This window comes from Psammomys obesus, unplaced genomic scaffold (assembly GCF_907164565.1).
Source record: "Psammomys obesus unplaced genomic scaffold, mPsaObe1.curated_primary_1811, whole genome shotgun sequence".
Lineage (NCBI taxonomy): Eukaryota > Metazoa > Chordata > Mammalia > Rodentia > Muridae > Psammomys > Psammomys obesus.
In genome coordinates, this window is record NW_026596069.1 from 18,832,471 (window position 1) to 18,845,548 (window position 13,078).

The 13,078-nt window shown below is 39.0% G+C and overlaps 1 protein-coding gene across 1 annotated transcript in view; it reads left to right on the plus strand.

The window, feature by feature from the left end:
• Window positions 1-13,078, plus strand: part of Cdh2 (cadherin 2) — a 226,791-nt gene that overhangs the window by 155,944 nt on the left and 57,769 nt on the right. The window contains exons 3-5 of the mRNA XM_055625529.1: window positions 8,114-8,340; window positions 10,158-10,304; window positions 12,822-12,977. Coding sequence (XP_055481504.1) covers window positions 8,114-8,340; window positions 10,158-10,304; window positions 12,822-12,977 — 530 coding nt within the window. The remainder of the gene's footprint in view (window positions 1-8,113; window positions 8,341-10,157; window positions 10,305-12,821; window positions 12,978-13,078) is intronic.

The window sequence follows — 13,078 nt, forward strand, 5'->3', positions numbered from 1 at the left end:
TGGAGAGGGCCTAGAACCTCTGCTCAGATGTAGACCATGGGCAGTTCAGATTTAATTTGGGTCGCCTAGTAAGGGGAGTAGGGCCTGTGTCTCTGACATGGACTCAGTGGCCAGCTTTTTGATCACCTTCCCCTGGATTTGAGCAGCTTTGCCAAGCCACAGAGGGAGATGATGCAGCCCATCCTGATGAGACCTGATAGGCTAGGGTCAGATAGTAGGGGAGGAGGAACTCCCCTATCAGTGGACTAGGGGAGAGGCATAGAAGGAGAAGGAGGAGGGAGGGTGCAAGTGGGAAGACATGAGGGAGGGGGCTACAGTCGGATACAAAGTGAATAAATACTAATAAATAGCAATAAAAATTTTCTATAAACTAAAAAAAAAGATTAACAATTAGTATCATTAAAATCTCTTGTGCATAAAAGTTTTCTCATTGATTTTAATTCCACATAAAGTTAATAAGAAAACAGAAAACTAAGTGGTTGTACTTTGTGTGAGATAAGGGCTTGGGGTGCCCCGTACCTGATACATATCAAAGTGCACAAGTTAGCCTAGGAGGCTCTCAGTCCCCTGATAGTGTGCTTGGATGTTCTTCACTGCAGATTTGTTGAAGGGAAGTTATTCACCTGGAAATGTAACTAAGTTGCCTGGCATTTGGAGCACCTGAGTGAACTTAATTGAAAACTGCTAAGGCCTGTAAGAAACATTACACAGACAGAGCACATAGTTTTGAAGCAAAAATCCAGCTTTCAGAAAAGGATCGAGTTGACTTGTGAGACTTAGATGGTGTTATGTTTTATATCCCAGGGAGAAATTATTAAGCCCTGTAGAAGGATAGCTCTGAGTGCTTGAAGTATTCTTCTCTCGGCGTTCTGAAATCCTCGGGGAAAAGTCTTTGAAAACCATAAGGAATACTAGCATTGTGTTTGCCAGTGTGAGGAGAAAGAAGAATTGTGTAATTGAATAAATTCATCCCTTGTGGCCTATGATAGGACAGGACTTCCTGGCATTTGGAGAAAACAAAATGAAACACTGCACTGTCCTTTGCCAGCACCAACTTTCATAATTGATATTTTCCTTGGTGTCAGTGAATAACTTGATATTTCAGTGGTAAACTTGTTACAAAAGGGTACCTCATGAACACAGGCTCCAAGTCTCACTTGAGGGTTTTAAAAAATGTATTTATATCTGTTGGAAGATTCATGTATATTAAATATTTAAAGTATTGCCTAAGCTCCATCTTTTATTTTTCTTTACTTAGTTTGACGTTTACAGAAAATATAATGAGCTTTTCTAGCAAACAATCCATGAACATTTCTAAAGCATCTCCTAATTTACCTCACTGCGCATGCATCCATGCAGAGAATTGGTAGACTCTGCAAGGACTACTTTACTATCGAGGGGGGAGGGGCACATTTCTGAAAAAAATAAATAAATAAATAAATAGATAGATAGATAAATAAATAAATAAATAAATAGATAAATAAATAGATAAATAAATAAATAAATAAATAAATAAATAAATAAATCTCAAATTAACTTTTTGTGATGTCTTAGGATGGCAAGAGCAAGCTGAAACAGACTTCAGATTTGTGATGAGACCTGTCTCTCAGAAAGCATTCTGCCTTGCTTTGCAACCTATCTCTTCAAACACTGCAAGATGGGGGCATGACTATTCCATTCACTTTTCCCTCACAGTCTCCATTCACAGATCCATAGTTCATTGCTCTCTGCCTGTGCAAGGGAAGTTCAGTACAATCCTGGTTTTGTCTGGGCACTTCAGTAAAACTAACACTTTAAGATATGGGTGAAGGAGCTGTCAGGAAGTTTTCAAGTCAGATCCTTTGACTGTTCATAAAATAATAGGACTTCAATTTTATTGCATTTGTCTGATGCAATATTGCAGCTTTCACTGAGAAGCTATGTCTTGTTTTCCTAATAGGTCTTCAAAAATGGCAATTAAAGTAGAAAAGTAACAAAATTTCAAAAGCATGTTCGAGCATGAAAATATCTAAGAATATTTTCTTATAATTGCTTCTAAATATGGAGTGATTGTTTATCTTGAACAAAAACTGTAAACCACATGCGTCTGTTAGCATATTTACATTTGCATTTATGTAGGATAGTTAACTGCTAATACATTTAATATGTATGATCTGTGTTTTCCTGTTAATACTTTATATGGATATTATGGCTTTATGGTTAACATTAACAGGAGCTATTACTTGGAGAGGAAGAAAGTACTTTAAAATAATTATTTCCTCAGTGTTTAATTTTATATTAATCATGTTAGCGAAATTTTATGTAGGCTAGAATGCAGTAACTTCATGTTATGAAAGGAAGCTATACAGTGTTCTAATTACATTTTCTTCCTTAGTGTTATGTGTGTAGCCACACACATCTGAAAAGGTGCAGATTTATTTTAAGTTTGATTAATCCTGGGTGCCAGACTTGTACTTTGTACTTTCATTTACCTAAATAAATGCACTTTCTTTCCTCTCATCCTTCACAGTTTCTAGTTTTGTCTAAGCACTTGAGCAAAATTAATATTTTAATATATGGGTAGTGGAGCTGTCAAATAGGTTTTCAAATCAAATTCTTTGATTATAAAATAATAGAATTTTAATTTTATTCCATTTGTCTGATAAAATTTTACGACTTTCATCAAAGAGCAACGCGGTATTATGTAAATCACTGATCATTTATATCATCCGGTTCCTAGTGATGCCAGATTGACACTTGACTGGAATGCCGGGGAGGATCTGGGGACTTTCACAACTGTCCTTGCCTGGCGTGGATCTTACAAAGTGGAAGGTTGCGCCATCATCTATAAGAAAGCTTTTTTTAAGAATAAATAAATTGCAATACTGTCAAGATGGCTCAGCAGTGAAGAAAGCTTCCTGCTCCTGCCAAAGACCTTATTCATTTCCCAGCACCCACAGCGCATGGCTCAAAACCACTTGTGATTACAGATCTGGGGTATCTGATGCCCTGCCCTCGCTGGGCACAGTGAACATAACTCCCCTCCCCCACAGAAACTTCTGCATGTAATTTAAAATAATAAAAATAAAGCTTTTAAAAGCAAACACAACTCTCCATATGAGTTTTGTGCTGACAGAAAAGCAGGAATTACATATGTGCATCCATGTCCAGCCTTACACACATTGTCCCCAACTAGTAATCCCCTCATCCATGTGACAGCTCCTTTGTCATTGGTAAATAAACAATGGCATATTAGAATTAACCTGAGTGTGTAGATTACAATGAGGTTCGTATAAGCTCTGAACTTCTGAAGGTTTTGACAAAAATATGTTTTTCACCCATCCCAAATATGTGACAATGTTTCACTTCTAAAGATTAAGATAAATTTGCATCATACTTCCTGAAAGTTGCGAAATGAAATGTGGTAAAATTTATAAGTAAAAATTCTTGATCATTATTTAATCTACCTTTATTTCCTAAGAAAAATATTTTACAACAAGAGCATAAATATATATATTTATATTACAGATACATTTATTATGTATAGATATACTTTTATTCCAATTTTAATAATTAAACCTATCTCTAGGCTATTTACCTCTTTGAAATTATTTCTGCTGGTTCTGTCTTTGTTTTTGTGCACCCAAATTTTGAGAGGCATGGATATAAGTAAACATAGTTTATTATTTATAATTATAAATATAAAAACAATAGCAGGCAAGGTGTTGTCTCTATGAAGCTCTGACTTTCTGAGAACTTATTATGGCAGGCTGGCCTCTAACTCATAGAGCTCAGAGATCTGCCTGACTCTGCCTCCTGAGTGCTGAGATTAAAGACATATGCCACCAGCCTGGTGCTTTTCTACCATTATTCATACAGTTTCTGTACAAATATAGCTCTCTTGTGTAAATTCCACATCTTGGTCCTAGCACATTGTCAAGAGGGAGAAAATCTCACTGGCTGCATCTGGGCCCAGAGGGGGGAAAAAATGACAACAGGCAGTGAAAGTTGACTAGGCAGCAACAGATGAAACTCACACATTTCTACTAGAAATGAGGAGCCATTTTAATTGGTATGACCTAAAATAACACAAGGTGGCTGAAACTACTGAACGTGCTGAATCGGAGGCTGAACTGACATTTATTGGAGAGGGCTTCTTCCATCGAAATCTTTGTTCATTATTTTTTCATTAAAATGTTATTGTTGTATTTATTGAATCTACAGAAATATATGGCATAATGCATGTCTTAAACCAACTGTATATAAAACATTATATATGTAGCATATAGACTCATTCTATGGGTGTATTCATGCCTTTGAGTGTATGAACTTGGCAAACCCATGTATTTACAAGTATACAAGAATTGAAGAATTTAATGTCAGAACTCTCTCTTCCTCCCCCCTCTTTTGTCTCTCCCTCCCTCCTTCTCCCTCTGTTTGTCTGTCTGTTTATCTGTTCTGTCCGTCTGTCTGTTTATCTGTTCTCTCCTCTTTTACTCTTTTTGAGATAGAGTCTCTTCACTGATCTGAATTCCAGCGATCCACCTGACTCCATCCTTTAAGCACAGGAGTTACAAGCACTAGCTGCACAGTTTGCACAGGTTTTCATGCTTGAATGGCATGCGCCAAATCATCTCCTTCCTCACATAGATAGATTTCATTACATCTGAGTGGAACTGGAGATGCAGCTTCATGGTACAGCATGTACTTAAAATTGCCTGAGACCCTGGTTTCAGTCCCCAGTACAAAAAAAGTAGATCAACAAACATACAGGATCTTGGGAAAATACCCAGAGTTAAGAATTACTTTTTAATCAGTGAGCCCCTATGAGCCCTGCTTAGTTGATTCTGTAGGCTGAGTTCTCTTGGTGTGTTCAACCCTTCTAGCCCCTACAATCCTTCCTCAGTGGATCTGAGCTCCAAAGGAGGGAGGGGAGTTGGACTGAGAGGCATGAAATGAGGGAAGGTTGTGGTAGAGATCCATTGTATGAAAGAAGAGTAAAGAAAAAAAGAATTACTTTTTAAAACCCTGTTTGCCATGGGACTCCCAGAACTCTAAATTTGGCATTATTTTCTCAACCAGCTTTTACTGGATTCTTTGTTAATCTGCTTAATGTTAAGTTTCAGTCACTTAACGAGTCAGATTCTTTTAGACCTTTGTTAGGGAATGACTAGAATCTTGGACAGATGGCAAGGATGGAGCTCTCTTCCACATCTGCAGAGCAAAAATAATTAGTCTCATGCCACAAGTTCACTGTGTAGGTTAAAGTATATGTGATGTACGAGTCTCCATCTTCGTGGTTTTTTGTTGTGTACACGCACGTGGAGGTCGGAGGTTGAAATCAGATTTCTACCTTAGTTACTTTCCACCTCATTCCTTTGAGGCAGGGTCTTCCACCGAGGCTGCACCTCACAGTTGCAGTTGCATTGGCTGCTGACCAGCTCCAGGGTGTTTTCTACCCTCATGGTACTACGATTACAGGAATGAACCCTACACCCAGCATTTTACATTACTGTCAAGATCCAAACTCAGGTCCTCTGGCTTGCATAGCAAGACCTTGAGCCATCTCCCCAGCCCCCCTTTAACCTAGTTTTAATTCTAGTTTGCAATGCTTTACCATCAACAAATAATTGGTTCAAATTACTACTAACGGCAACTTAACTATAAATACTTAGTACAGCTTCTTTGAAGGCCTTGGGTTTGTGCATTGGTCATAGGCTCTTGTGGGGTTTTGATATAGCAAGCTTTGCGCACTTTAGATTCTCTGTTTCTAGTCCTCTTTCCTTCCTTCCTTCTTTCTTTTTAAAGTGTTTTTTAACATATTGCTAGATATTCATGAGCACTTACTTATATTATTCTCATCGTTGTTACTTGTCACAGAAAATCAAAAGCCAAGAGCCACTATCAAAAACACTAAATATTTTTTTGTCGTCTTAGGGAGATAAGGCATACCATCACAGGAAACCATTAAGAAATAAAGAGTACATACTAGACTTGCTATAATGGACACAGCATTAATGTGTAATAAAATTTTGTAATAAAATTTGTATTAAAAATTCAGAGTGAGCATACACATAGACACATGCTTACAATTTGAAAACTAAAAACAAATATTGCAAAACATTAGGAGAGCATTATAAATTGCCATGATGCATTTATAACTTTTTACTGTTAATGACAACTTTGAAGGATGATACACATGGCATTATGTGAATAATTATATATTCAGTAGTTAAAAATATTTTATTACTTTTAGGAAGGGAAATGAGTGAGTGTGGAACTTGGATGTAGTCTGTGCTTGTCTCAGTGAATTGATGTGACTGGAAATGAAAGAACCGTTTCCTGTTGGTGTGTGAGACAGAGGACTTCTGAAACTGAGAAATCCAGCACTCCAGGGGTAGGGACCAGAAAGTCAAGAGTTCAGGGTCATTGTTAGCTACATAATTCAGTTACAAGTAGCCCAAGCTACAGAAGACTCTGTCTCTAAAAACCCAAATACAAATAGCAAACATGAACCTTTTCCTTGTATCCCGGGGAAACATGAAAGTCACTGTGAGTGCACTTTTAACTAAGGACATATTTATCACTTGCCATTTGTATCTCACATCATCATGACCTGGCTGCAGCATGAGTTGTTGGGAAATGAAAACTGTTTCTTATGGGATGGCTTCACTTGCCATTCCCATGGAATACCTTTTCAGAAAGTTGGAAGGTAGATTACAAAGGAAATGATCTTCTTCAGAGGCTGTCCTGAGCATGCCCAGTTCTCTTTATAAATGCAGAATCTAACTTGCACTGCATGTATGAAACGCTGAATTTTTCTTCTCCATTTTTAAGTAAACACAATGGTACCTGACATGATTGATACCCTGAAATCATTTAGATCCTCCTCCTTAGGCACTGATTTATTTTTCACTTAAATTTTTTAAGATACGTGTTTATTTCATTCGGTGAGAATTTATATTAAGAACAGAAAATATCAAAAGCACCTCAAGGAACAGAGATTATCAGTTTTTCTCCTTTCACTATGTTCCGAGGATTCCAGGACACATTATGGGTATTCATGAAAATGCCCAGAATTTTCTTCCTTCTAGTGTTTGTCCAAGAATAACACGCTAAGATCCCATGGCAGGAATGGCTCAGGGTAACAGACAGCTGAGAAACCCAGGCCTGAATGCCTCTCCGGTTGAGTGCGAGGCTCAGCTGTGGTAGAGCTCCAGTTGCTCTTTGACAGAGACCAACAACAGCTGGGAATGAGGGATGATGGAGCTTAGTAGGGGACAGTAAGCAACACCTTCGTGAGGGATTACGGTTAAAATCAGGAACATCTGATGGCCCAGTATCTAGGAGATTGCCAAGGGGAGAAGAGGCTTTAAACAAGGAGATGGAAGGCAACAGCCTTGATTCAGTTACTGCTTCTTTTTTGAGGGGAATTTAGTCTAGGACACTCAAGCCCAAGGATGCTCAAGTCCTTGCCATGGAAGTGACCTAGTATATTCTTTGCATAAGCCTAGGCATTCCATCCTGCATACTTTAACTCTGGATTATGAAGTACTTAGCAAAATGTGCATGCTCTGTCCATAGTTGCTCTATCATATTTACAAAAGACAAAGAGGAAAAAGGACATCAGGGTAAATGTAACTGTTTTTCTTTTGGAATATATTTACCTTGCTGTTGGTTGGGGGTAGTATGATCTTCATATGCATAACTTGAAGTTAGAGAGAACTAAACTTGGCCTTGAAATCATGAGGATCCAAGTGTGATCTTCATAACCCATGTAGAAATGCTGGGAGTGATCATGTATGCTTCTCTTATTAGGCTCAAGGAGTCAGAGGTAGACAAATCCCTAGGGTTTACATGCCTGCCTCCTAGCCAAATTGGCAAATGAGAGAAGATACCTCAAAAAACCAAGTTGGTTGGCTCCTTAGGAATGGCACAAGAGCTTGAACCCAGGTCTTTGCATCTGTACATACTTGGGCCAGTCATGCACACAAGCACAGAACTCGTGCACACGCGTGTGAAAACAACCTCTGGGTTTTCAGGCTGCTGCGTTTTATCATTTAGCCTAACACAGTGAATGTCATTAGCTGTGCTTATCTCAGTGGAGTAACCAAGTCCTTGTACTTTGTTACAGTGAAATTCAGCAACTGCAATAGAAAAAGGAAAGTTCAATATGAAAGCAGTGAGCCAGCAGATTTCAAGGTGGATGAGGATGGAACCGTGTACGCAGTGAGAAGCTTCCCTCTCTCTGCAGAGCAGGCTAAGTTCCTGATATACGCCCAAGACAAAGAAACCCAGGAAAAGTGGCAGGTAGCAGTGAACCTGAGCCTGGATCCGACCCTCACTGAGGAGTCTGCGAAGGTATGGTACCCGGACCCAGGTTTGGAGCTTATGCTTAATGGCTAGATTTACGATTCTAACTGAATCTGGGTTTAATTTTTACCATATCAGTGGATGGCCAGTGTTTCCATTTTTATCAACTTCAAGTCTTTTTAGCAGTACTTTGTTGCATCTCTAACATAATCGGCTAAGTATATCTCAAGCAACCAGAAATTGCCTTGGAGAGGTTTGTTTATTAATTCAAATTAGAAGTAGTTTCTGTTACATTGCTGAGATGCTTTACAAGCTGTTAAGTGTAACCACAAAGTAAACACATCTTGGGAAGATGTCATCAGTCAAATTTATGAGGTGGGAGGTGCAGATCTACAGTGGGGACAGGAAGTGTTTCTGGCAATGACTGTTCAGTTTTGTCCTATTTCTTCATGAGCAAATTGGATAGCATGAAGCGTTATTAATCCTACCACTAATTTTGAGGAGTGATACTCTCCTCATGGAAGCTGTTGTGAGCCAGGGTGAAATAAATGATGTGTGTTTACAACAGAGACCTATTCAGCTGGGCAAGTGTTTATTGAGCCCTTTTTCTGTGAAAATACCTATGTAATAATTTTTTGTTTGTTATTCAAGGTAGTGTTTCTCTGTGTAGCCTTGGCTGTCCTGGACTCTTGGTAGATCAGGGTTGCCTCAAACTCAGAGATCCACCTGCCTCTGCCTCCCAAGTCCTGGGAGTAAAAGAATGTGTCACCACACCCCACACCCTACATAATAATTTTAAAATGAGATATGGAGTAATGATGTCACAAATCCTATATTGTTTATAAATACTACGTTCTTTAAGTTTATTCAAACTAAGATTCAAGGACACACCTGTATCCTTTGAAGCCCACGACTTTGAACTCTAATCATTATGTCTTGTATACTACAGTAACAGATAAGAACACAGGCCATCCTAATATTTAATTGTGAATTTGATGTGCATACACATATTCAAATGTAAATGAATATACTAATTTTTTTTTGCTTTTCTTTTATAATAATGTTGAGGTATCAAACCATGTAAAATACAATGTATTAAGCCTTTAAGTGTTACAAGGACTCAAGCCACTTGGGTGATATATACAGTGGGAGGCTGGTACCTAATGGGGTGAAAAGATGCGTCTGTTGTTGTTGGTCCTCCTTGTGCCAGCAAACTGTCCTGGATGTTTGCACAGAGACAGCAAGGCCTAATGGCTAAAATGTCCACAGACATGGAGAGAAACAGAAGAAAATGTTGACACATAGCAGAGATTAATGCCTCGTGTGCAAAGTGGGTCATTTACTGCATCCATCACAGCTGACATAGGTTTAGAATAATTACAGCATTAATTCTGTGGGATTTAATAGGGTCATAAATATTTGAGACATTCTTTAGCGGTATGTATTAAACTTCTCTTGGAATTCAAATTATATCTCAGCACATCAAGATCTGAATTTAATGTACAGTGGGCACATTACCTGAACTGTGGTCAAAACTAATGAGAAATATATAAAAGGGTGCTATTAAACTTTGTTTAATATTAACTACTCTCTAGGATGGTTTATAGAAACGGCAAGTAGTTTACTCAACTGGACTGTATAATAAATTGTTTCTAATTCAATTTTCACTAAATAGAGCAATCCAAATACTTCATGGCAGTTTTCTGTTATTGAACTAGGGGAGAAGGAACAGGCCTTCTGAGCTATTCTTTTTGTTCATAATACAGTGTGGTTCGTACACACATAGGTGTCCATTAATATTGATGTGAACATAGAAAGTGCTCTGGCTAGCCCTCAGGAAGGTCTTCTTGTATTTTAATGCAAAGGAACCACATGAAATTGAAGAAATACTATTCCCTAGACAACTCTCCAAGCACAGTGGGTCCCTACAAAGGCAGAAGAGAGACTGGGTCATCCCGCCAATCAACTTGCCAGAAAATTCCAGAGGACCCTTTCCTCAGGAGCTCGTCAGGGTAAGGAGCTGTTATTTTAATTATTCTCGTGGTAAGGCAACATTGGAAATTGTTTTGCCCCTTGTGGTTTGTTTTGTTTTATTTGTTTGTTTATTTTAGCAAAGTAGAGTTTATGCCAGGTGTATATACAGTTGAATCTGTGTGGGAGTGGAATTCCTCCTGGGTAGTAAGAAGCCTCCTTCGCTTTCCTTTCTTGTCTCCTGGATTATTTATACACAGAGCTCTCCTAGGTTCTGGCCACTGACTGATAGGGCTTTTGTGAATTCATGAGCCCTAACACTATCCCATCCCTCCCCTACCACCTCTCACTGTTAAAACCGTAGTCTTAACCAGGGCTTTCCATGTTCACCTCTGCCCTCTAAAGATAGTTTGGGACAGAGGGAATATATAAAGGGCAATCATTGCTAAAACTGCCAGCACCAACTAAACTTGAGAGTTTCTTTTTTTTTTTTTTTTTGGAAAAAAAAAATGACCTCTGATACCATTAACAGAATCCCTGGGGTGGTTCAAAACTGCAGCCTTTTATTTATTTTTTTTTTCATTTTTGAAAAGTTTTTATTTAATTTTTATTTTTATTAATTACAGTTTATTCACTTTGTATCCCCCCCTGTACTTCCCTCCGTCCTCCCCTCCCAATCCCACCTTCCACCTGTGTCCTCTCCCAGTCCACTGAAAAGGGAGGTCCTCCTCCCCTTCCTCTGATCCTAGTCTATCAGATCTCATCAGGAGTGGCTGCATTGTCTTCTTCTGTGGCCTGGTTAGGCTGTTCCCCCCTCTGGGGAGGTGATCAAAGAGAAGGCCAATCAGTTCCTGTCAGAGACAGTCCCTGTCCCCATTACTATGGAGCCCACTTGGATACTGAACTGCCATAGGCTACCTCTGTGCAGGGTTCCAGGCCATCTCCATGAGTGGTCCTTGGCTGGAGTATCAGTTTCAGAAAAGATCCCTGTGCCCAGACTTTTTGGACCTGTTGCTGTCCTTGTGGAGCTCCAGGCCTCTGAAAGGCTCTACCCTGCAGGGTATCAAGGCAGATGTTGAGACTCATAGCCAAACTTTGGGCAGAGTACAGGAAATCTTATGAAAGAAGTGGGAGATAGGAAAACCTGGACAAGATTTATTTAAACTAACTTAACTGCAGCCTTTTAAATCTAAGAAGAGAGAATTCTGCAGTTACTTATACTGCGTAACATCTGACATGGGAAAAAATAAGCAAAATCAACAGGGCATTATTTATTTAATAGTACAATAATACGTAATCATCATATTCTCATTTATTAAAATACAAATGTTTCCATGGTTATTTCAGTACTCCAACACATACATAAAAAGCTGTGAGCTTTTAAAATAAGGCACTTACTTGTGTTGTAATTTCTATCATAATGTGCATTATAATTCAATTTAACAATGTTCATAACCCCAATAGACATGTTTTTCATCATCACTCATGAAATACAACTGAAAACAGAATTTTTCCCTAAGTTAAGAAATATCTGTAGATCAAATGAGTGGATTAATTTCACTTATCAAGTACATAAAGATCTGTATTTATTGCTGCCCAGTCTGCCCTTTCTCTGTCTCTGCCTTTCTTCCATTTTCTGTCTCTGTAACCTGCACTGCACCATCATGGTTTTCTTTTGTTTGGAGTATAAAATACACCCAAAGAATTTCTCTGTGATGCTTTGTTAGAAAAGAGAATTGTAGCCTTCATTATCACCTGAAAGTGATGTAGGAAGCTTTGGTCACACTGAGTCAGTACAATGGATACAATGAAATCTAATGTGCAGGTCTGTTCCCAACACCAAAGTCCCACATAAGGTTATTTCAAGCAATGGCTAGATAATTATTATTCCTTGCAGTTTCTGATGTGTGAAGACACTATGTTTTTTTGTTTTGTTTATTTTTCAAGTTAAATTAGATGATTGTTACTTATTGTAAATATTTAACCCTGGCAGTTTTGTCTAAGCGGACACTGCTATGTTTTGACATTTTTGCATAACTCCCAGCTACTGTTCTTTCAGATGAAAAGGTTACCCCAAGTCTTTCTGGGGATAGGTAATGCCTCTTAAGTTCATCATCAGTAATCGAAGAATGGACTTGGAAGATGGCACAATCATAGAGTACATCCCACACAACCTGAGGATCTGAGTTCAGATCCTCATCTGTAAACTCAGTGCTGAAGATTCCGAAAGAAGAATCTCTATGGCTTGCTGGCAAACCCATCGACATGAATCAGTGAAGTCCAGCTTCACCAAGAGACACTGTCTCAAAAAGCAAGGTGGAGAGCAATTGCAGAAGACACCTACATGCATACATACACACAGAGACATCCTTCGAGTGCACACACACCCACGGAAAAGGAGGAAGAGTGGGTAGAAGCAAGGAAAGAAGAAGAGGAAGTGATGGGGCAGAGGTCAACAAAGTTACAGGAGGGATGAAACAGGGGTGGAAAGTGTGGTGTGCCCCCTAACAAAATGTACTCATGTTTTCTGCTTATGTGATTGTTTTCTTGATCCTCAGATCAGGTCTGATAGAGATAAAAACCTGTCCCTGAGGTACAGTGTCACTGGGCCAGGAGCTGACCAGCCTCCGACAGGCATCTTCATTATCAACCCCATCTCAGGGCAGCTGTCAGTCACAAAGCCTTTGGATCGAGAGCTGATAGCCCGGTTTCATGTAAGCCTCCAGCTGTCTGCTGAGTCTGTGTTCATACTCTTTGGAGAGTGTGTTTGTGTGTGTGTGTGTGTGTGTGTGTGTGTGTGTGTGTGTGTGTGTGT